We start from the raw sequence: 24,558 nt of genomic DNA on the forward strand, positions 1-24,558 counted from the left end.
GTGGAAAAATCCCTTGCATACGAACACCTAATTACGCGAAGAACCTAGAACACTAAGCCGGGGTATTTGAAACCGAAATTGTCATCTAAGCGTTAGGCCGTCGCTGATTGGCTGCTGAGCTGGAATGCCAATTTTTAGTTTTAAATACCCCCAGGAAAGTGTTCTCGGTTCTTCGCGTAATTAGGTGTTCGTATGCAAGGGATTTTTCCACACAAAAACGACGAATTAGGCAGAATTTTTTTATCGGTTGGCTTAATATGACCCCAACGGACCGTATTTTTGTGAAAGATTGGTATTTTTGTCCTGATTTGTAGGAATCTGAAAAACGCGTTTCACAACTTGTTTCTTATTTAGTTTTATGCGTCATTCAAGATGGCGGCCCCAATATAGTAAATATCGTATTTATTTTATTATCACGTGTGCGCCAGCTGACTGTGGTGGGGAGGAGTAATACTGTGCAATAAACTTCAACCTTAGGGAGTTATATTTAGGACATACTAATGTAAAGTGGTATTCGTTCTCAATTACACTACAGCCAAAAGGACACAACCTCTGGTTACGTGGAGTACAACTGGCCCTACCCATTTCAATTTGAAGTGCATGTGACGATATATATCTATACATTTATTTGAAAAAGAAGAATTGGATTATTTATTTGTTTTAATAATCATCTGTTGGTTGACATGTACTTGCGCTCTATCCGAAGTTTAGTGAACAGCGCTGATTCCATATAAGAGCTCGACTGTGGTGGCGCAATAGCGATATCACAATATCACAGCAGCCAATTTGGTTTTGTGTATTAATTTTCTAAGTTCCTGTATTCTTAGAGAGATCGTGGCATAAATATCAACGTCTGGCACATACTATCAACCAGCGCCCTACTAATTCAAGGCTAAACCAAATCGATTATCGCCTCTTTTGAACAATAACAACAAGCATGGTTGAGATGTCTCACATCTATGTTAGTTCTATTTTAGAAATTCACTAAAATATGCAAACTGAGTAGAAATTAAGGTAAGGAAAAAATAAAATTTCAGTTAATTTTTAGTTTGTAATGATTTTTGCCCTAATCTTCCGAAGAAAAGTGTAGACTATAAACGGGACTATTTTGTGAATTTGTGATGAAAAGAGGAAACTGGTGGTGAAAAGGTTAATGACACCAAAGCACTGACCCAGACGTGACGAAACTCGGCTCGATGTAGTACGCCCTCTGCGACCCAAAATATAAAATCTCGCGTGACGAAACGGGAGCAAGATCCAAATCAAAATGGCTGAAATGACACCTTTGCTGATCGGTGTGGGAGTCACAGCGGCGTCCCACCCTATGGGATACGTTAAAGTTCTCATACAGGTATGCATATTAAAACCAAGTTGAGTCTGCAACTCTCAAACCGAGAAAATAATCAGTCACCCGATGAAAACAAATAAAAACACCGCTGGAGTGACCGGTGTGAATGAGTCGATAGGTTCGTTGACCTGCATGATGATACTTGTATGAACTTTTGTTCGTGATCATGAGGGTTTGCCATTTGTTGGAAGTGATCAGTGATTGCATGTAGGAGCTGTGAGTTCTGGGAGTATGACGATAGATGTATAATAAATCTTGCTGTCTTTTACAGTGTGGTCATGAGCCACTCCCACCCCAGATAGGGAGAAATATCTTTGGACGCTCGCAGATGCAGTTACCTGGACTATTTGCTTACAGTAAGTACAGTGTAGTATAGACAGGGGTTCAGTAGTTTCAAAATTAGATTAGGACATTTTGACGTAATGGCAATTGGCATCATGGGACATTTCTTATTACTGTAAAAGGATTAATTATTCACTGGGTTTTAATTTCGCTTATTTCGCTGACTGGAAAATGCGCTAAATTAAAACCCATTGAATATGTAAAATTTAGCATAGAATACATTATCTAAATGATAAAACCGTGAATTTAAAACCCACTGAATATGCCTGAAATGTTAAATCAGTGAAATTTAAACCCCGTGAAAATTAGTCATTTTACAGTATTTTGGGTGTAAATCTGTAAATTTAACTAAAAACACTTAGGCCCACTGTCTGAAATTAAGACATTTTGAAAAAGTAACAGCGAATTGCTGATGTCTGTAAAGCATCTGAATCACTGAGTGTTAAATATTCTTTATTCAATGCTATTCTTTTGAGAAACAAAATAGATGTCAGTTCGTTATATTCTATTTTCTAAACTGGCTAGTACTCGTAGGAGTTGTTATTCACTTGCATGTGTGTGAAGGGTGACACATAATTAAACCATATCGCAATTCTAAATCATAGAGAGTTGTGGTATAGATTTTACCGAATCATACCATGTTCGAACACAGCTCCAACAATCTCAATGCTGTTTTTTAGTCATAAACATTAACCAATTAAATATTATTTTTCCAATGTCGAAAATAAAAATTTAAATGAAATTAAAAATTCAATGTCAAATTGTTCAACATGATTTTCTATCATTGCTGGTTCATTTGAGTTAGTAAAACATCCCAAATGTTCTTGTATAAATTAGTCTGTTGCATACCTGACTAATGTCAGATTTGAAAAATAAATTGGAGAAATGCTGATTCCAACTTTTGATTAAAATCAAAAAACAATTGCAGGCTTTACGTAAGGCCAAAGAAATTAAATGTCAAAAAGTTCAACTTGCTTTCCATTATGGCTGACTTGTTTGACCTACCTTATTCACAGGACTGCAGTACATGTGCTGTGATCATAACTGAAATACTGCATTTTGGGTATTTCTGTATTGATTGAGGTAACACACAAGGCTGCCACAATTTCATTATAAATTACTATTTTGGCTATTTTAATAATACAACTAAAAGTAATACAGTGCATAAGCCGTTTGTAAAAAGAGAAAAATGTACAAACTATAAATAAAATATGCAAATTGTTATGCAAATTACCCACCAATATAACAAAAACCACAACACAATAGTTTGAAAATAGGGTAGGCATTTTTGTCTTTTCCTGAGTGTGGGCGTAATTAATTTAGCAACTCTAGTAAGAATTTTTTTGTCCCCACATACCCTAAGGGGGGGGGGGTGCTCAGAGATTGATTGGCTAGTGCATAACCATTATTTTTGCGCTGATCACCTCTTTTTTTTTTTGAAAAAGTCCATCTAGTCACCAATATGGTTGTACTCATGATATAGTGCAATGGTTCTATCAACTCGGTGGCTATTTGGTTTCACTTTGTAAATTGGATAAAAGTAAAGCAGGTGTGGTGTGTCCTGCTCATTCCTGCCACTGTATTTCACACTCCAGGGTATTTTTATTTACTATTTAGCAAAATCGCTTGAAACAAATATTCATTGGAAATGCTAAACTATGGGGCACCAAACTACCAGTAACATTCACAATTGACAGTATTCTACTGCATAGAGGTTAATAAATTTAGAATATCTAGCTGCTTATTGTCATAAAACATACCTCAAAAATGCAACACCCTTCCTTTTAGTGTGTCTATCTGCGACTGGCTCTTTCTCGCACTACCTGTATATTTAAATTAAAATCAAACTTCTTATTGAATGTACATTTTTTTACCGAAATATAGTTATTGACAAATAATATCTTTGATAATATTATATAGATTGCCTGAAACCTTAACTTGTCACCTGCTAAGTACACAGACATTCACAATTTGATTTTAATCTAATTTTTCGATGCATAATGTGATTTACTTGTTTCATTTTTATCACAGTTAAACATATCAAATCTGTGGATGGATTCCTTGGTTTGTATCGAGGCTTCTTTCCCAGGCTGTGCAGTGGACTCACTGGTAGTCTTGTGTCCTCACATGTTCAGGAAGTAAGTAATTCACCGCCAGATTACCGAAAAGCAATGTGTGAAACTAAAGTGAGAAACAGATACTTTCTCACAGGTCAAAGTGATTTGATATTACTTTCATCAATATCAATAAGAATTTAAGGGTGCAAATCCAAAATTCTTATTTGTTCAAAAAGGCTTGCCAAAAATTCAAAAATTTATCTTCTTGTCAATTAAGAAAGAAACTTTGGATTCTCAACTTTGAGTAGTGAAGAAATTCTCACTGGTATCGACAAGAGTAATATTAAGTCTTGCAGAACAGCAAGAGTTCCTCTCTTTAGACACACAATTTTTACAAATAGTGTTTAATCTCAATTGCATTTCTGAAATTTTTATTATAGTGTTCCATAGTTGTCCATTTTTTAAGAACATTATTTTGGGTCAAAAATTGTAATTGCTTATGATATTTGGTATGTTTCGTCTCTGGAAAAATCACAAGGTTATATTGCATGCAATCAAGCAGTACGGAAATGCATCGACCTCCACTACATAATAACCTTATAATATTTGTTTTTATTTGTAGCAACTTAGTGATCCAAATGAGGATGATTCCACTAAGAAGAATAAATTTAAAAATAAATCACTGCAAGCAATGATGGAACAGGTATGTCATTTGTTTGTCGCCCTGGGTGTGGAAGGGTCCTATTTTTTGCTGAGCAGTCTTTTAGCATATTTTTTTCATCACTATTTCAATCAAATATAGACTAAATACGTGAAAGAGATTGCAAGATATTAAAAATATTGCCATCATTATTCTAATATAGAAGTCAAATGAGAATGAAAGACCTTCATTTGGTTCTAATGTACATTTATGACGAACATATCACACAAGTGATTTATCATTGTTGTAGTACGATCTTTGAGAATTGATTTCAATGGAGTAACTAAGAAACAAAAGCAAATGAAAGGAGTTCTGTTGCCATGGACACACTGCTGTCAAGTAATCATATATACTACACAAGTGTGAAAGGCATATGATTCTTTGATCTGTCTTCCTTGTACAGTCTGCCAAAGACACTGCTGCTCGTTTTGCAGCGATACTTGCCAGCCAACCATTTCATGTAATCACAGTCCGGTGTATGGTACAGTTTGTTGGTAGAGAAACTAAATACAAGTAAGTCACCTGATTATCATTCATGTGACAATTATGTGTCACTCGAGTAATGGTAACTAATCAACATACTAGTACTGTAGAATACTTTATTTTCGCTTGGAATTAATTTTCACTATTTTCGCTGAAGGGATGATTCAGTGAAAATAAAATCCAGCGAATATACCTTTTTCCCTATACTTTACATTCAACTTGTCAAAAATCAGCGAAAATAAATTCTATACAAAACACCTGAAAAGTCCTTTCAGTGAAAATTAATTCCAGCTAAAATAAAGTATTTACAGTAATTTAATTTATACTCATACAGTAGCCATTTTCAATCAGCAACATCATCATCTTTACATTCTGAATTGCGGGCACAAACATTCGAAATAGTCAATAGAACTGAGTACATACAACCAAAATGAATATTGAGTCAATTCGGCAGTTTAAGCTCACTTTCATTATTATAGAAATAGTTAGAAAATAAACTCCATACAAAACATCTAAAATGTGTTTTCAGTGAAAATTAATTCCAGCTAAAATAAAGTATTTTACAGTAGTTTCTTCATTAGAAAAGTTATGCAGTGTTGGTGTACCATTAAAACATACATTTAAATTTCTTTTTACCATAATTCACAAAATTCAAATAAAATGTATATGGTCACTGGACTACTTTTAACACAAAAATACATGTAGTAATTTATAGGCCAGTTCTTGTTGGTTTTTCTGGTGAAAAAGTCTCACCATATCTCAATCTTTTTTTCAGTTACATTTGGTGAAAAGATAGGTACATGTAGTTATGAATTATTAGACAATTCTGACAAATGATGCTTCAACATTTATTTACATGGAGATTGTTCCAAAATGTAAATTTTATCTACTGTTTGACTGATGCACACAAGGGAGATAATAAATTTGGTGTGTTTGTCAATCTGTCTGGTTACATAGGTACCTTGGAACAATGCGCAGACATGTTTAGTTTTGGGGGTCATGTTGATGCATATTAAGTGGTTAATTTACATATTAATTAACTCTTTCAGCCTGTGTAAGCAAAATCTCACAAACTTTTCAGCAAATTTTGACCGAATTTGATACTTGGGTACCTTGTCTGTGGTTGCATAGGTACCCTTGGAACAATGCGCAGACATGTTTAGTTTTGGGGGTCATGTTGATGCATATTAAGTGGTTAATTTACATATTAATTAACTCTTTCAGCCTGTGTAAGCAAAATCTCACAAACTTTTCAGCAAATTTTGACCGAATTTGATACTTGGGTACCTTGTCTGTGGTTGCATAAGGTACCCTTGGAACAATGCGCAGACATGTTTAGTTTTGTGGGTCATGTTGATGCAGATTAAGTGGTTAATTTACATATTAATTAAGTCTTTCAGCCTGTGTAAGCAAAATATCACAAACTTTTCAGCAGATTTTGATTAAACTTGATACTTGAGTACTTTATTAGTTGTTACATAGGTAGCTTGGAATAATGCGCAGACATGATTAGTTTTGGGGGTCATGTTGATGCATATTAAGTAGTTAATTTACATATTAATTATCTCCTTATCAGCCTGTGTAAGCAAAATCTCACAAACTTTTCAGCAGATTTGATCGAATTTGATACTTAAGTACCTTTGAATGGCTTAAAGCTGTAGTGAAACCAGTATGTGTTTGCTCAAGTATTGATCAAGGGGAAATCTTGCCCAGATTAAACAACTTTAAGAAATTTACATCATGTCCTGAATCACTCAGCTATCCCTCTTAATTAGGTTTGCCTTGCAAATAATATTTTATCTTTCTTATTACGGACAACTGAGAGCCATTTAATGAATTTTAACAAAATTTGTTATGCATATATCTTGTGATTCATTGATTAGTTTGGTTATAATTCATCATGTGTATATTTTGATAGCTAGAACTATAGAAATTAAGACTTCTGTTGACGTAATCCACTCTGGGTATGTAAATGTGAACTTTGTTCAAATTTGGAAAGATCTTTGCTTGCATAATAATATTATTTAATGTTGTGCTACGAGTTTCAAATGAAAATGTTCATGTACTGGTTTCAACATCAATTTACTTTTGTCCTCAATGTCTGCTGGTTGATGATTCTAACCTAACGCCATTTCCGAGATATTTTTTTATAAAACAACTATGATTGCATATGTTTTGTAATTCATTCACGCAAGAACTTTCAAGAGTTTAACTTTGATTGCATTTTTTCAGACAGTTTTCTCTGTACTTTGTGAAAATCATTAACTTGTACCTATTCTATTGTACCTATTGTTATTTTTTCTGTTTAGTGTTCTACATCTCTGCAGATTGACCACTTTGTATTCATTCTCTGTATTTGTGTTGTTTGTTGCAGTTCCTTATTTGGGTCTATTAGAGAAATATACAATGAGGAGGGAATTCTGGGATTTTTTGCGTAAGTACAATGTACGTTATATCAAATTACCAGTGATGTTGTATCCTTGCACAATTAATGAGAATGGAAAATTCCCCCTGAAACTTCACTGTAATTTTTGCAAGGTTTTCAAACCTACCATTTCTGTTTGAAACTTGTATGTTCAAACACCTTGAGTAATTGGTTTTTAACTGAATTTGGAAAAAACAAGCACTTTTTTGATTGGGGTTGTACCCAGACTTTTCTTTTAAATTTCATGAACTTCAATCATATGTACATGTACATTGTAACCCATTTCCTTCAGTTTTTAATTTTGACAGTAAAAAAAACATGCACTTGTATTTAATTCTCTGTGTTATCTGTGAAAGGAATAAAAAACATAGATTCTGAGTACACGAAGAAATGTATACATGTACATTCAAACTGTATGATTTTTAACTGTTTTAGAGGGTTTTATGGGAGTGTGTGAGTTTGAACCCTGAATTTGAATAACCTAAATGTTTGAATAACCAAACAAAAAGCATTTCCCCCCTGAGAGGTTCGGATAATTGACGGTTTACTGTATTTTCACTTATTTTCAATTCAAAATGCCCACTAGTGTAGGGTTGAACCTCTTCTATTATTTAAACAAATTATTAGCAAGTGATGTGTTAACTAATTTAGAAGCTTATTTTTTTTATATATATTATACAATGTAGATGCAACTAAACATTTCTTTCTCTGCACTGACCAGATTAATAAAACCATAAAATTCGAATGTGTATATTTTGTGCTGTATATCATATTGTAATATTTGCTTGTATTTTGTTATTTCAGAGGTCTAATACCTAGATTGTTGGGTGAAGTTGCTTCACTGTGGTTGGCTAATACATTAATGTATATAATTAATGCTTACATTTTGGATGAGGAGGTAAGAGATATTCTCTTGATTGAGCATAAAAACACTTTATCACATGTATCATGCACTTTCGGTGTAATAACACCCGTGTGATATTTTTGGTATTACACACTTTGAGTCTGTGATGTGATTGGCCAATACAGCTAATTTCACCTTTGACCTAATCAGCAAAGTTAGTACTGAATTATGCAACACTTATGATGAGGCAGATTTTAATGACAAATTATGTAGAAATTATTACATATTATACTTATTAGATTTTTAGATGCTATATAATCTCTGATTTTATTGCTGTTAAATAAACAAAATATTAAAGATATTAATCACAGTCTCAATTCTCCCAACCCGAAAATAGTTCGGGCATGACAATGTTTCGTCTGCTGTCAATCGTACAAATTTGCATCTCAAAGTAAACAAACCTTCAGCTGATCGAACGTTCGAAATCATGATACATATGGGCGACTTAGTCAATACTTTTGATATAGACGTGACAGAATTTATGAATGATGAGCAAGAAAGACCAAGTGAAGGTACGTTTACGTTTTTTTTCTTTCGTCAGAACTGATATACTGAGATCATGATCACTCGGCGTATTGTATGATCGCATAATGCATTGGATAAAAATACATCACAATACTGCGAGTACTAACTAAAATGATTCCACAACATGAATTTATTTTTATATTTATAATAACAAATGTAACATTTCTTTTCGTCACAGAAAATGCTTCCTTGGGTGAAGCGACAGCACAGACCACTGACAGCGACGGCGCTGAGGCCGGGCCTTCACGACCATGTAGATTTGTGCCAGTCACCGATGATGATGTCAGAAGAACAATCGAAACTCAACAAAACAAAAACACAGCCAAGAAAACTTTTTATGATATGAGATTACTGGGCAAGTTTTTGAAGACACCAGAAATAAAAGAAGCTAGAGAAATCCACGAAATCCCTCCAAAAGAACTGGGAACAATTCTATGCAAATTCTTTATCAGTGTCCGTAAACCAAGCGGTGATGACTATGAGCCTACTTCCTTAAGATCTATTTTTTCTAGCTTTGAATGTCACATGAAACGACACAAATACATGTATTCACTGATCAGTAGTATTGAGTTTAATGAGGTGCGGGAAACAATAAAAGCAAAACAGAAGAAATTAAAGAAAGATGGTAAGGGCAACCTACCGCAAACAGCTGAGGCGGCTACAGATGAGGAAATCGAAATTCTGTGGGAATCCGGACAGTTTGGGTCCAACAGTCCTGAAGCCATAATAAATACTATGTGGTTTTATAACACAGTACATTTTGGTCTGAGGGGTAATACCGAGCACCGTAACATGTGTTGGGGAGATGTGAGCCTATGTACTGATAGTAGCGGTCGTGAATATCTTGAGTTCTCTTAACGGCAAACTAAAACTCGGACTGGAGAAAATCCAAGGGATACCAGAAAAGTGAAGCCAAAGATGTGGGATGTCCCTGCGAATCCCAGAAGATGTCCAGTTGCTATTTTCAAAAAATACCTCAGTTTACGACCAGCTAGTTACACGAATAGTGACGACCCATACTACATCGCCACGCATTCTCGCGAACTTCCCAGACCGGGTGAGCAGTGGTTCCTTCACCAGCCTATCGGGATTAATAAAATAGGTTCCCTGATGAAAAATATGGCAACTGCAGCAAATTTACCCCCAAACAAACGCCTCACAAATCATAGTGCCAGAAAGCATCTCATCCAGAAATTAAGTGACCAAAATATACCACCGACTCAAATAATGCAGATCTCCGGTCATCGTAACATTCAGTCTGTCAATGCCTACAGCACTATATCAGAAAACCAACACAGAGAAATTTCTGGCATTTTGAATAATCAAGTAGCCACCCCTAACTATAGCACATCAAACCCGTGCTAAACATCAATACCTTCTGTTATGCAACCTCAACCACAAGGTAACATCGCGTCCCAGTTGACATCAACCAATATCAGCCATCATGCCTCGACCTTGAGTTCACAATCCACACCGATATTTGGAGGCCCCATTTTCGGCGGAGTATTTAATGTACACGTACATTACAACATTGCCAACACTGATAGTTCAACAATTCCCCCGAAAAGACGTCGGATATATGTGTTTGATTCCTCTCAGTCATCAGATGAGAACTAAATAATAACTTTCAATCGACGCAGCGTTGACTTCCATGTTTGATCTCGTGGACCATGTCAATGACGTCATGGAGTGACGGGGAAACCCCCGATAAATACTTGTAGTTCCTACAGCTTTTTGATGTATTTAATAGTTTTTACTGCTTTCGTTTTTCGCTTTAAGTGTTTAAGTTAAAAATAATGTAATTTGTTTATTTGTATTCTAACTAGTTTGGTGTTTGGACCTTTATTAGTCCCCGTTCGGACGCAGTCCGAAAACGGGGACTTATGTTTTGCCCTGTGTGCGTCCGTGCGTCCGTGATCACCTGTATCTCGAACATGCATGGACCGATTAAGTTCAAACTTCACTCATACATCACACATTATATGGGACATATGCACATGCATTTTTTTCATGATCCGATTAACGATAGCCGAATAGCGGCCATTTTAAGGCCGAAAATGCATCAAAATCACACATTTTCACCATTCCGGACCCGGATCTCAGTTATGCATGGACGGATTTTGTTCAAATTTGGTACATACATTAAACATAATAGGACCTTGATGCACGTCATTTTTTTTTTGGATCGGGTTCGAAATGGCCGACTGGCGGCCATTTTGTTTTAAAGAATTCAGTTCTGTATCCGTATCTGAGACATGCTTGGATTGATCGAGTTCAAACTTCACACACACAAGGTACATCATGTCACAAATATGTATGTGCATTTGTTTCATGATCTCATTAACGATAGCCAAATAGCGGCCGCTTTAAGGCCGAAAATGCATTGAAATCGCACATTTTCACCATTCCGGACCCGGATCTCAGTTATGCATGGACGGATTTCATTCAAATTTGGTACATACATTAAACATAATAGGACCTTGATGCACGTCATTTTTTTTTTCGGATCAAGTTCGAAATAGCCGACTGGCGGCCATTTTGTTTTAAAGAATTCAGTTCTGGATCCGTATCCGAGACATGCTTGGATTGATAGAGTTCAAACTTCACACACACAAGGTACATCATGTCACAAATATGTATGTGCATTTGTTTCATGATCTCATTAACGATAGCCAAATGGCGGCCACTTTAAGGCCGAAAATGCATTGAAATCGCACATTTTCACCATTCCGGACCCGTATCTCAGTTATGCATGGATGGATTTTGTTCAAATTTGGTACATACATTAAACATAATAGGACCTTGATGCACGTCTTTTTTTTTTTCGTATCAAGTTCGAAATGGCCGACTGGCGGCCATTTTGTTAAATAATTCAGTTCTGGATCCGTATCCAAGACATGTCTGGATTGATCGAAAATGCATCAAAATCACGTATTTTCACAATTCCAGAACCGGATCTCAGTCATGCATGGATGGATTTTGTTCAGATTTAGCACAATGTGTTGTACATATGCAGGTGCATTTCGGTCATGATCTGCTTTGAATGTATATGTCACTCAAATATGAACGGAACGGGGACGTGTCATTGACAATGACTTGTTAAAGTTCTTTTTGATCGCTTTTGTCTCTTCAATGACTCTTGACTTTTACTTGTTTGACCGAATCAATGCGCCCAGTGTTTGCGTTGTCGATTTCGGCTGCCAACGACAGTGGAAACATTTGGCTTTGAATTACAACAAAAAAGAATACATGTGATAAATAGGATCTCCAATGAGTGGCCGTGTAATATCGAATAAATCCGATATTACACGGCCACTCATTGGAGATCCTCTATTTCTGTGTGAAAGTATTCTCTGATTAGCGATGAATTTGACTGGCCTCATTTGTGGCATTGTACATTACTGAAACTTTGCTCAACTATTACTTTTACCAAATTTGAAGGGAAAAAAAGAAAACACTTGGTGGTACCCTGACTAGTTTTTTGAAATATTCTGTATCTCAGTTGTATGTATTTTCACTTATTTTCAATTCACAATGGCTACCAGTGTAGGGTTTAAAATGGCCACCAGTGTAGGGTTCAAAATGGCCGCCAGTGTAGGGTTCAAGATGGCTACCAGTGTAGGATTCAAAATGGCCACCAGTGTAGGATTCAAAATGGCCACCAGTGTAGGGTTCAAATTGGCCACCAATGTAGGGTTCAAAATGGCCACCAGTGTACGGTTCAAATTGGCCACCAGTGTAGGGTTCAAAATGGCCACCAGTGTAGGGTTCAAAATGGCTACCAGTGTAGGGTTCAAAATGGCTACCAGTGTAGGGTTCAAAATGGCCACCAGTGTAGGGTTCAAAATGGCTGCCAGTGTAGGGTTCAAGATGGCTACCAGTGTAGGATTCAAAATGGCCACCAGTGTAGGGTTCAAATTGGCCACCAGTGTAGGGTTCAAAATGGCCACCAGTGTAGGGTTCAAAATGGCCACCAGTGTAGGGCTCAAAATGGCCACCAGTGTAGGGTTCAAAATGGCCACCAGTGTGGGGTTCAAAATGGCTTCCAGTGTAGGGTTCAAAATGGCTTCCAGTGTAGGGTTCAAAATGGCTTCTAGTGTAGGGTTCAAAATGGCTTCCAGTGTAGGGTTCAAAATGGCTTCCAGTGTACGGTTCAAAATGGCTTCCGGGGAAGGGTTCAAAATGGCCATCAGTGTAGGGTTCAAAATGGCCATTTTTGTGTGCAATGTAGTTTTGCAACAATATGTTTTTTTCATCTGGGTTTTGTGAACAACAGTATAAAATGTCAAAAAAATCCAATGTTTTTTAATGTAGCCATTTGGTTGGTTTTGACCACTTAGTCATATTACTTCAGTTATATTCAGTGTGCTCATGTGAAATACATACGCAGAAATCTGACAGGTTTCATGAAAGTCTTACATAAACTAGCTTGTCGAATAGTCCATATCATGCATTTATCTTTCTGCTTAGATGTCCAATGTAAATGAACTCAGAAGTTATTCAATGGCAGTCACTGGGGTGAGTATTTACAAAGCTGGATCTCCCACTGTCACCAGATAACTAACAGTTTGAATAATAGGTGATATTCTGTTCACTGCAAGACAACGCTTTATGCATGATATCGATTGTAAAAACAGGATAAATAAAAGTCATGGCATCAAAAATGTGTGTGGGATTTGCGTTTACTGAGACAATATTTGAAGTTTATCAAAGGTACCACCTGTATGACTTTGTGTCAATTTGGACCCATTGTCATACAGTTGGCGTATATTTGTTAACTTTGGGTGACAACTAATGCGACTTTTTGCATTTAGAGTAATCAACGTCAAAAATGTTCATATTTATTATCGATTACATTTCCTTTGCACATTTAGTTAAAAATACTAATGTTGTCATTATCAGATTGTTGTACTGCACTGATTTTTGCTGTAATGCTAATCCTACAACAGCTGCATTTTCCACCTGTTTGATAATGACCAATAGATTGATATGCTGATTTTTATTTTATTTTCAGTTTTTCTCTAATATGATATGTTATCCATTTGCACTGGTGGGCAATATAATGGCTATTAACAATTGTGGGTAAGTATTCAGTAGACATTAGGAGTGTATGTAGGTATTTTTCTAATTAAAAGCCTTGAATATTTTAAGTAAAATGGGCTATGGACCAGACTCAGTGCTCGTCAACAGTGTGCTTTCCTGCAAGACTGGTTTTGAGGGCAATCCCGAGTTAGCTTGTTGACTGCTGGGGAGCTAAAAAATTGTATAGGTGAGTCACACAAAAAATGTTGTAGCCCCTCATTCCCGTCATATTTTCTTTATAAAGCAGGGTTTTTTCTAAAAAAAAATGAGCAAGCGACACACACACAGGCCAGGGAGTGGAGCGACTAAGCTAGGGGGAATAGGTGTGGAAGGGCGGATCAACCTGGAAACGCCATATCGGAAGGTTTCTATGCCGTTTTAACGGTGTATCTATCGCCACCGAAATATTTTGGAGTAATTTCAGTGTATTCGGTGTACAGACACATTGTCATCTGGCATTGTTGGAAAGTTTTCATGGAGAAAAATATATTTGAGGCAATTCGATAAAAGAGCGCCAGCCGAGAGTATCAGGGCGCTGCACCACTGTTCCCCGGTTTAAAAAAAAAATGATAAAATGTGGATTTCATTTTCACTTATTCAAAATGGCTACCAGTGTAGGGTTCAAAATGGCCGCCAGTGTAGGGTTCAAAATGGCCACCAGTGTAGGGTTCAAAATGGCCACCAGTGTAGGGTTCAAAATGGCCACCAGTGTAGGGTTTAAAATGGCACAAGTGTAGGGTTCAAAATGGCCACCAGTGTAGGGTTCAAAATGGCCACCAGTGGAAGGTTCAAAATGGCCACCAGTGGAGGGTTCAAAATGGCTACCAGTGTAGGGTTCAATATGGCTACCAAATTTCATAACCATAGTAAGATGTTTTTCAAGCTGACTATATCAATATATGATTTTATGTTGTGTCATTAATGCTTCAGTTAATTAGCACAACTAGTTGCATCACAACTAATTGTATCACAGCAAACCTGTAACATGGCATATCGGCTTGGAGGGCACACTGCTTGTCAAGTATGCTGTTGGATACATTTGTACATTTGCTGCTAGAGTGTATATTTAACTTGCCTATATGTAGGAATCTCCCGAACATAAATAATTAAGAAGGAAAAAAACTGAATAGTTGTACCGGGAAACATCTCTTGCATGCATCACAGATTTTTTGATGGTATCGGATTGATGAATGTCCTACTATACACACATCTGCTTTATTATTTCTTCAGCCTTGCTGCTGGTGAGCCACCTAAGACTTTGGTATATGCTGACTGGAGAGAATGTTGGAGGTGGCTGAGTAAAGAGGTGAGTCAGTCATGCGTTAAATACACCATTTATTTTATCTGGCATTTAATTTCACTATTTTGAAGTATTGAGGAATTATACAAAGTTTTAATTTCAAAAACATTGAGTTCCATTGTTAATCTACATGTTCACATGGATTTATATTAGGGAACTTTACTTATCAACAAAACTAAAAACCAGTGAATAATGCGTTCAAATTAAATGATACTGTATTTTTAGCTCTGCTTTCGACTTTGTCAAGCGAAGCTTATCATATGAGTGATTGTCTGTCTTTGTTCGTGTCAACTTTTTACTGTTTACTGTTTCAATGAATGGATGGAATGTACATATAGATGTTGTACATACATGTATGTCCACTCCCGTGTATAAGCCTGGGGAGGAGAATGTAAATTACGGGTTATCAGATAGCTTCTGGGTTCAATATAAAATAATGAGCATCTTTCTTTGTTTTTCAGGGTCAATTGAAGCGTGGTTCAAGTTTATTCTGGAGACCTTACCGATCACCAGCACAGTACTACTAAAATAACAACAAGATGAAATAACTTTTTTTTTGTAAATAACTAGATCTAGCTCTTTGTAGATTACATAATTTAACACTTCATATTTTTGAGGTCTGAATTCTACTCAATGGTCATTCAATGTCATCAGGTATAGCAAAATAGGGTAAGATAGTGAAGCGCCCTCTATAGTTATTAGAACGCCCTCTTGTGGCCAAGATCTTTTTTTTTCAAATTGACTAATCATGCAGAAAATAAAGTTACAAAAATAACCATTTTATTTGAATTGCCCGGTGTCTTATTAAATTGTCTTTATTTTTTTTTATGGTCCACAAAAGATGTTGGGATGCTTTGAATGCAGAGATGTCTGAGGTAATTATTTAAAACTGAATAGTGTGTACACCAGTCTGCTTGTTTCAGTAGTCTCCCAATTCTGCAAAAGCCATGTGAATGTTTTTAGTCTGAACAGTCAGCTGGCTTTTGAGAAAGTGTACAGTTTTCTTTGCTCGGGAGTATGTTGCTAGTGTTTATTACTGAATCAATGTCACTGACTACTTGACCATACCAACCCATCCTGTCTCAGTAACACTTAAGCTTTTCACCGGCAGACTTTCTCGCCACAATTTTTCTGCACTTTTTTTTATATTCTTCACTACTTTTGGAAATAAACCCTAATTTTGTTGCCAACAGACAAAATTTAAGTCAATTTTCAGTTTTTACTCCAAAAATGTGGCTATTTGCAGACTATAAACAGGACTATTTTGTGAATTTGTGACAAAAATAGAAAACTGATGGTGAAAAGGTTAACAATAACCCACAAACAAACCTAGATTTCTGGACTCGCTATCATATGTGCAACTCTGTCTGTTCAACATATACATGAATGTAGAATATTACATGTTTCTTGTCCAAAACGTATTGATTGCTGAGTATTCTTGGAACATGTAACGAAGTGTTGCACTGTCTCATCTACATTGAAATGTCTGTAAAATAAACCTTGTTGCATATGATATAAAATTAAAATATTCCATGATTCCATCATCACAACAACACATGTGTACTTTTTTGAGACTTGTGTCTTTTAAAGTTATCCAATCACAAAACCAATAAAATATAACAATGATCACTGAACCTTATTAAAATTCCAATGGATAAAACCTGGAATACCAATATATAAAAAAGCGATATCATTTAATTACAGAAAACACCACTTTTTATATCATTTTCTAAACCTTTATGGGAAAAATTTGTTGTAAGTTTTCTATATTTTCCACACCTGAATGTCGTAATTCACTTTTGAGTTGAATTCATAATGTTCTATGCATTCAGTAATTTAAAGCATACGTGAATATGTACCATAATTTGCATATAAATATTTCACACAAGTCTAAAGATCCCAGTAAAGCTACAAGAATTATTTCCGACAACTCACTAGACAGCTGATTTTGTCTTTAAATGCTATTAGAATTATTGATTGCTCAAATTCGTTTTGTCTCAAATTCTGTTCATTTTGAAGGGAATAATTTTTTTTTATTCACTTTTTATTAAATTATTTAGCTTTATGGGTAGCTTTCTAATTCCACCAGACGTCTGTCATGAACGAAATTTGGTTTGTGTTACAATTGAAATGGCCGACTGGCAGCAATACTTTTTATACTTGATGTGTTACGTTAAACTTATATTACGACACTCTGAATAGAATGCATGACTAGTTTTAAAATGTACATCAAAGTCAATATAATTTGTATAAGTTATAAACATTAGATCTTGCTGTGACTGTACATGTCACATGAGATCATTGTAAACATAGTGTGGTGCCTTGAATACGATAGTCAGTGATCTGTTATCTCATATGTGGGTGTCACACAATCTATTCAACACATGTCAAATCACTGCACTGAATTAGAATGGGTTTTATGATGACTTAGTAAAGATTAAAGCGTGGTGGTCGTCGCACAGGGCGTGTTCTAATTTCATCTAATTAAACCATGTATTTTACATGCATTGTATACATTGCTATGAGTCCCATATCGAATAGAATGCGGCATGACGTCTGCCGCCCTTTAATCAAGTTGTGGTAAAACTCAAGTGAGAACACATCGCTTACATGTGCACATGTTCTATAAATTGAATGTTACATTACACAGTCATGTGACTAATAAGGTGGGGGGAAATACTAACAGACATAATTATTTTGGTTTTTATGGCAGATTTTCTCCTAAAAGGTTTAATTAAGACTATTGGGACAATATTCAATTTGGTTGTGTTTACCAAGATTCACATTTCTTGTTGTTAATCAAGAATACAATGTTGGTATAATACCTCCATGAGAATACATACGCAAGAAATTATTGACAATGTTAAAGAAACATCTGTTTAATAAAAGTATTTTTTACTCAAGTATGAAAATAAAATTATTGATGCATCTGGAGTTGACTTGGCTTATGTTTGAATGATTTATGTTATAACTTATCGGTGATATTGATTGACATTTCGAGTATAGTGATCAGACTAGTTTTTCGCTAAGTTTATTTCAGAGTATGCATAAACATAACATACACAGGTCATGTGACATGTACTTAATAGCACCATATACTTAAGCTGTATGGCTTGCTTTAAAATGAATAAATGATGATTATGTATGCTCGTAATTTAAAGCGAGAGTCGTCACCTACGCATGCGTCGGGTGGCCATAGCGTGTCATTGTTTACAAACAAGCATCTACCCATGAGCCATTGTGTTCTTAGCGTATGTTGTTATCGCTTGACACTCAATTCCCGCGTGTATACAGGTGACACCCTCTCGCTTTAAATTCAAAGTTGCTACCATTGTTACATCTGATATTCATGGTCATGACTTTGATATACACTGTGTATTAGAAACGCCTTGTGATAGTGTTGCAGGGACATGCATTATGGGTATGCAACCTTTGTTATAATCCATTACCCAATGCACACCGTCAAATGACTGACAATGAAGCTATGTCTTGTTGCGTCAACTAAATATGGATGTCAGGGTGTAGCTACTCGTAATGAGCCAACTTTGTGGTTAGAATATAATCAGAATATAATCAGAATAATGACATTTTGTCATAACTGAATGGCCCAGTCTAATCTATTGATAAGAGTGAAACTAAAAATTGCAATGGTAACAGCTTTTAATTTAATACTGTTAAATATTTTAGCAGAAATTACATTTTGCTGAAGAGACTGGCTGCTTTGTGATTATGTTTATTACAGTAATAGCCAAAAAATCCAAATGAAAGTAAAGTATTTTACAGAATAGAAAACGTGTGGCCGGTTTAAATAGCTGTGGAAAATGGGTCATGTGGCCAAAAGTGTTTTCTATCCCAAAACCTCTCCTTCCATTGGTCTCCAATGTAAAAGTAAATCCCTGAATAACTCCTGGACGGCGAGATCAGTGACTGTTCCTGTAAATAGCGCCCCCATCTATGACGCGCTCCTGTGAACTGAAACTACGATAAAAACAAAGGTAATGCTGCCGTTATTAAAGCGGGGGAGTCGTCACCTGCGCATGCGTCAGATGGACATAGCGTGTCATTGTTTACAAACAATGAGCCTTTGTGTTTTTATCGTGTATTGTTATCGTCGCTTGAGACTCAATTCCAGTGCAAGCGCAAGTGACGACCCTCCCACTTTAACCTCAAAACCATCGTTCACATATATCGTAGTGTTGCATAATACTAGCTGGCAGCTGTCAATAACTGAATTATCGGTGGAGAATGGCAGTGTATTTGTAAGAACCTTACTACTTAATAATGGAGTAGACTTTCAAGGAATTTTAAAAAACGTCAAGTTTACGCTAAGTAGGTTAAGTATGTTTAACTGAAATCGTGATTCAAAAACAGATCCAGTCGGGTACTCTGGTTCCCTCGAAATTTTTCTTCTGTATTTCGTATAGCATAGTCACGGTAACATGTCTCATACTGCAAATTTCACTAACCAGACAGTAATGTACAAAGCCAATGAGTCGTGCACTATCTCATTTGGGGTTGAAAGTATTACCAATATAACAGCAGTAGTATTAGTAATGTTGTGAAACTTGACCCAACTGTGTTCCTCATCTAAATGTGTCAATCCGCCATTTCGACACGAGTTGATTTTTCATAAAATTGGCTTAGTGATTTCAAAGTTGCTATCATATTAAATAAAATAGTTTGAAATACAAGCATGCCATTCTTTGCAAACATTGTGTGTGGGGGGGGGGTACATTCGGAGTCAATACAAAGCTACTTACTGAGATTGTGCCAGATTGGCTACCCAATACTGTTACCTAACAGTCGGACCCCGTGGTGACCCACCGGGTTGTATTTATAACGTGGACCCTATATTTACATGAATAACAACTCAACTTCCGGATCGGCTCTGTATATCACTGTCGGAGAGCAGAATTCACCAACAGAGAGCTGGGTTTAGAAACATGTTTCTCTTCATGTCTTTATTATTAATTGGAAAATGTACTCACACTTGTATGTAATCAAGTTTTGTGATTTAAACTCTACCGTCGTCACACAACGTCGTGTTAGACGTGGGACCCGTGCTACGTAAACAGCACGCGTAATATACATTGTTTTGTTTAAGAGAAATTGCTATGTGATTTTTAAATAAACTTAATTCAAATCAACTCCACAGTTTTGTATGTGTCATTAATAATGTAGAGCCAGGCGACATTTATGGACACTAAGTAAAATTGTCTTCCAGGACTTTGTTTTTGTTTTTGCAAAAGCAGTATGAATCTACTTATCGTGGCATCCCCATCGTAGTCGCATTTTTTAGGCAAAAACTCTATCTATATGTTCGTGATTCAAAAACAGATCCAGTCGGGTACTCTGGTTCCCTCGAAATTTTTCTTCTGTCTTTCGTATAGCATAGTCACGGTAATATTTTTTTCATTTTCAACAAATCTTGGGGTAAAAAAGTCGTCTTGCCCTCCATTTTACGTAAAGAACTACATACGCTGTAGACGGGGATTATATTAGGACCCAGGGAAAATAACATGTGCTTTTAACACTACAGTTAGCGTTTGCCGCCCGATTGTGACGTTCTGTACATGGTTTCGTCACGTACTGCGATTGAACTAACATCACAGAGTTGATACTCGACATGGAAAGGTCATCTTTGCGCTGTCAGTTACACAGAAATAACACACATAAAGTCAGCTATATTGATACAACAGTGATAAATTACATTATTATTGTATTAGCAAATTGAACGACTGTGATTAGATTTTGTGATGCAGATAGACCTACCTGCCCACACATCGCCAGTCAATACTATCGGCGTCAACACCACGCAACGAACGTCGCTGTCTACTGAGGCCGGCAGAGACAACGATTAAAGCGATATACATTCTTGTATGACCGGTATTTAAACACAAGTCCCTATCTCGCCGTACGTAGCTACGCTTACAAATCACCTCTTACTGATGGAGTACAACTAAACGGTGAGTACGAACATTTAAGCGTTGATGTTCTTAATCAGATCGGGGGCCGGGACGTGTTCTGCACAATTATACGTGTGACCCATGGGAGAAATACTAGTATTACGTATTCAGGGGGACTCTCCATGATGTATGTACTACTAAGCATGATGCCGCAAAGTTGCCATGCAGTTTATGATATTGTTTTTATTCTCTGTACTGCTGAATGTTACGCTTTCTGATCAAAGTATTACGTCCGGTCGTGATATACGCAATAAATATCCTCATGAAAACGATACTTAATTTTTTGACAAATCCCCTGGTGGTTAGTAGGGATTAACTAACTTTGTTGGTTTTTCGTTTTCAACTCAACATCGCGCGCAATGGAGCGGCACCCGTATGTCATTACGCAACACAGGCGTTGTAAGTAGGTGTCCTCTGTCAACTGACGCTCTGCCGTGCAACTTCTAGTCGTTGACAAACAGGCCGCATTTGAAGTTGACGTTACTTTAACGCGCGGCAAAAAATAGATAGAGCCATGCGAAATTCAGAGCCGCCAATAGAGACGTCAGATATGCACATCTGATGTACTGTGGGGCTCTGGAAACTGTTGGGATTATTGTGTATGGAACTATAACACTGTGGCCATTGTTACTAATGGTCCGGTGAGATCAGTGGTAAATAAACACATGGTGATCACAATTTTATACAGAAAGGAAACACGAAATGCATTCCAATAGTACACTACAGGTAGTCCAGGTTCGATAATTTCTACGAGAAGTCTGAACTGGGTCATTTGAGATCAAACATTAAATGTGCAATTGAATGATCATTTCGGGAAGGAGGAGGTACATGGGTTCACCGTCCCTCAAATGAGGGACGGTGATGGGTTGTACGCGGAGTCTCTGAGTCGGGGTCCAGTGCCACAATAACGATTCAAATGATAGCATATCGATTTTATTTGTCTCGTTTATGGTCTATATAACTAGCGCACCAATTTAAAACTCTGGTATTGATAGATTATGTCTGATCTTTGACATAGTTTTATTATGTTATTACCGCAAAATCTTTAGTTTACGAGACTCGTGTACACATAATAAGTTTGTGATATCTTGTCAGACGTGCATTACCCCCAGACTAGCATTCGTCTCGATGCTCTTGCATACTCGTGAGAGATAGCGATGACATCGGGAGCCTGGAATGATTCGAGGCAGACGTGCATCCACACATGGCTGATGTGCAGTCGCTCGGCTGTCAGCAATGTACGAGCAGTACCTTCAGACACCTACCCCCCCCCCCCCCGTTCATGGCTGCCCAAATTTGAAAAAATGCAAACCTTCCCATATTCAGATTTATCTAAAAACATATACATGTACGATGAATTCCTTTCTTCCCAATTTAACTATTTTTCTAGTATAAAATCCACATTTAAGCGATTCCTGGGTTTATTGACCTATTTTAAATACTTTGGCTCAAAAGAGGAAACCTCCGCTTGCTGCAGCACACATGTATACAGCTATGTTATTCCGGGTTTACAAAACGCTCACATTCGTATACAACCGTGCGAAGAGTTTCCCTTTTTACACCGCCGGCAATCTCAGTATAATTTCAGCAACAGCGTAAAGGTGTCTATATTTCTAAACAAAAATTCGATGTTAGCATCTACTTAAAACGATGTGTTTTTTTCCTGACAAATCAAAAATTAGCATCAGAAGATATTTACCAGATATTAAATATTTGTACAATGTCGCGCCTTCCTGACTGTGAGGCACAATCTGATATAAAGGAACTCTTTGTGCTTAAATGTTATTTATCTCTAAATCTTGGAATATCCACCGAGTATCACAGGATAGAAAACATAAATAATTCTAATCCAATGCCACTCGTTCGATAATCGCACGGATTACCGCAATCCATTTAAGTTAATTTATCCTTATTATCTCTACACGGAGGAGGCCATAAACCGTTTAATAAAGCTTAAACTCAGACAAGACAAATGTCATTGTTCTGTTGGCGTGGTTACTGTATCATCAGCGCATGATGTCACGGATTGCTTCACAGATTCTCATTAAATCGAGCAGACAAATAAACATGTAAAAGAAACAGGTGAGAGACATCAACTCACTATGATTAATGCTCGTTTACATTGGGTGCGATTAGGGATTGGGTGTGCCATTTTAAAGTTAAATTATTGGCTAGAACCCCAAAGTAGCGACATGGCAGTGAGAAACCCAATGTAGCGACATGGCAGTTAGAAACCCAATGTAGCGACATGGCAGTTAGAAACCCAATGTAGCGACATGGCAGTGAGAAACCCAATGTGGCGACATGGCAGTTAGAAACCCAATGTAGCGACATGGCAGTTAGAAACCCAATGTATCGACATGGCAGTTAGAAACCCAATGTATCGACATGGCAGTTAGAAACCCAATGTATCGACATGGCAGTTAGAAACCCGATGTATCGACATGGCAGTTAGAAACCCAATGTATCGACATGGCAGTTAGAAACCCAATGTAGCGACATGGCAGTTAGAAACCCAATGTATCGACATGGCAGTTAGAACCCCAATGTATCGACATGGCAGTTAGAAACCCAATGTATCGACATGGCAGTTAGAACCTCAATGTATCGACATGGCAGCTAGAAACCCAATGTAGCGACATGGCAGTTAGAACCTCAATGTATCGACATGGCAGCTAGAAACCCAATGTAGCGACATGGCAGTTAGAAACCCAATGTAACGACATGGCAGTTAGAACCTCAATGTAGCTACATGGCAGTTAGAACCTCAATGTATCGACATGGCAGCTAGAACCTCAATGTATCGACATGGCAGCTAGAAACCCAATGTAGCGACATGGCAGTTAGAACCCCAATGTATCGACATGGCAGTTAGAACCTCAGTGTATCGACATGGCAGTTAGAAACCCAATGTAGCGACATGGCAGTTAGAAACCCAATGTAACGACATGGCAGTTAGAACCTCAATGTAGCTACATGGCAGTTAGAACCTCAATGTATCGACATGGCAGCTAGAACCTCAATGTATCGACATGGCAGCTAGAAACCCAATGTAGCGACATGGCAGTTAGAAACCCAATGTAACGACATGGCAGTTAGAACCTCAATGTAGCGACATGGCAGTTAGAACCTCAATGTATCGACATAGCAGCTAGAAACCCAATGTAGCGACATGGCAGTGAGAAACCCAATGTATCGACATGGCAGTTAGAAACCTAATGTAGCGACATGGCAGTTAGAACCTCGATGTAGCGACATGGCAGTTAGAACCTCAATGTATCGACATGGCAGCTAGAAACCCAATGTATCGACATGGCATTTGGAAACCCAATGTAACGACATGGCAGTTAGAACCTCAATGTAGCGACATGGCAGTTAGAACCTCAATGTATCGACATGGCAGCTAGAAACCCAATGTATCGACAT

The 24,558-nt window shown here is 37.0% G+C and overlaps 2 protein-coding genes across 2 annotated transcripts; both read left to right on the forward strand.

Annotated features, from left to right (window-relative positions):
* The first annotated feature begins 1,235 nt into the window (after positions 1 to 1,235).
* LOC100377398 (mitochondrial carrier homolog 2-like) lies at positions 1,236 to 15,949 on the forward strand. Its single transcript, XM_002740458.3, has 11 exons — positions 1,236 to 1,351; positions 1,620 to 1,704; positions 3,722 to 3,828; positions 4,370 to 4,450; positions 4,851 to 4,960; positions 7,305 to 7,364; positions 8,160 to 8,253; positions 13,255 to 13,302; positions 13,799 to 13,866; positions 15,097 to 15,172; positions 15,628 to 15,949. The coding sequence occupies exons 1-11, from the start codon at positions 1,268 to 1,270 to the stop codon at positions 15,691 to 15,693; spliced, it is 879 nt and encodes a 292-aa protein (XP_002740504.1). The 5' UTR covers positions 1,236 to 1,267; the 3' UTR covers positions 15,694 to 15,949.
* LOC146735669 (uncharacterized protein KIAA1958-like) lies at positions 8,319 to 9,642 on the forward strand. Its single transcript, XM_085506269.1, has 2 exons — positions 8,319 to 8,771; positions 8,963 to 9,642. Exons 1-2 carry the CDS (start codon positions 8,687 to 8,689, stop codon positions 9,640 to 9,642), a joined length of 765 nt encoding a protein of 254 aa, XP_085362395.1. The 5' UTR covers positions 8,319 to 8,686.
* Positions 15,950 to 24,558: the final 8,609 nt, after the last annotated feature.

This window comes from Saccoglossus kowalevskii, chromosome 12 (assembly GCF_978046115.1).
Source record: "Saccoglossus kowalevskii chromosome 12, keSacKowa6.1, whole genome shotgun sequence".
Classification (NCBI taxonomy): domain Eukaryota; kingdom Metazoa; phylum Hemichordata; class Enteropneusta; family Harrimaniidae; genus Saccoglossus; species Saccoglossus kowalevskii.

Excerpts from the sequence above, each read along its gene's own strand:
- LOC146735669 (XM_085506269.1), top strand. The coding sequence starts at position 8,687 with ATGATACATATGGGCGACTTAGTCAATACTTTTGATATAGACGTGACA. Across the intron at positions 8,772-8,962 it reads GCAAGAAAGACCAAGTGAAG|AAAATGCTTCCTTGGGTGAA; the intron begins GTACGTTTACGT and ends TTTTCGTCACAG.
- LOC100377398 (XM_002740458.3), top strand. The coding sequence starts at position 1,268 with ATGGCTGAAATGACACCTTTGCTGATCGGTGTGGGAGTCACAGCGGCG. Across the intron at positions 4,961-7,304 it reads GGTAGAGAAACTAAATACAA|TTCCTTATTTGGGTCTATTA; the intron begins GTAAGTCACCTG and ends TGTTTGTTGCAG. Across the intron at positions 15,173-15,627 it reads GGAGGTGGCTGAGTAAAGAG|GGTCAATTGAAGCGTGGTTC; the intron begins GTGAGTCAGTCA and ends TTTGTTTTTCAG.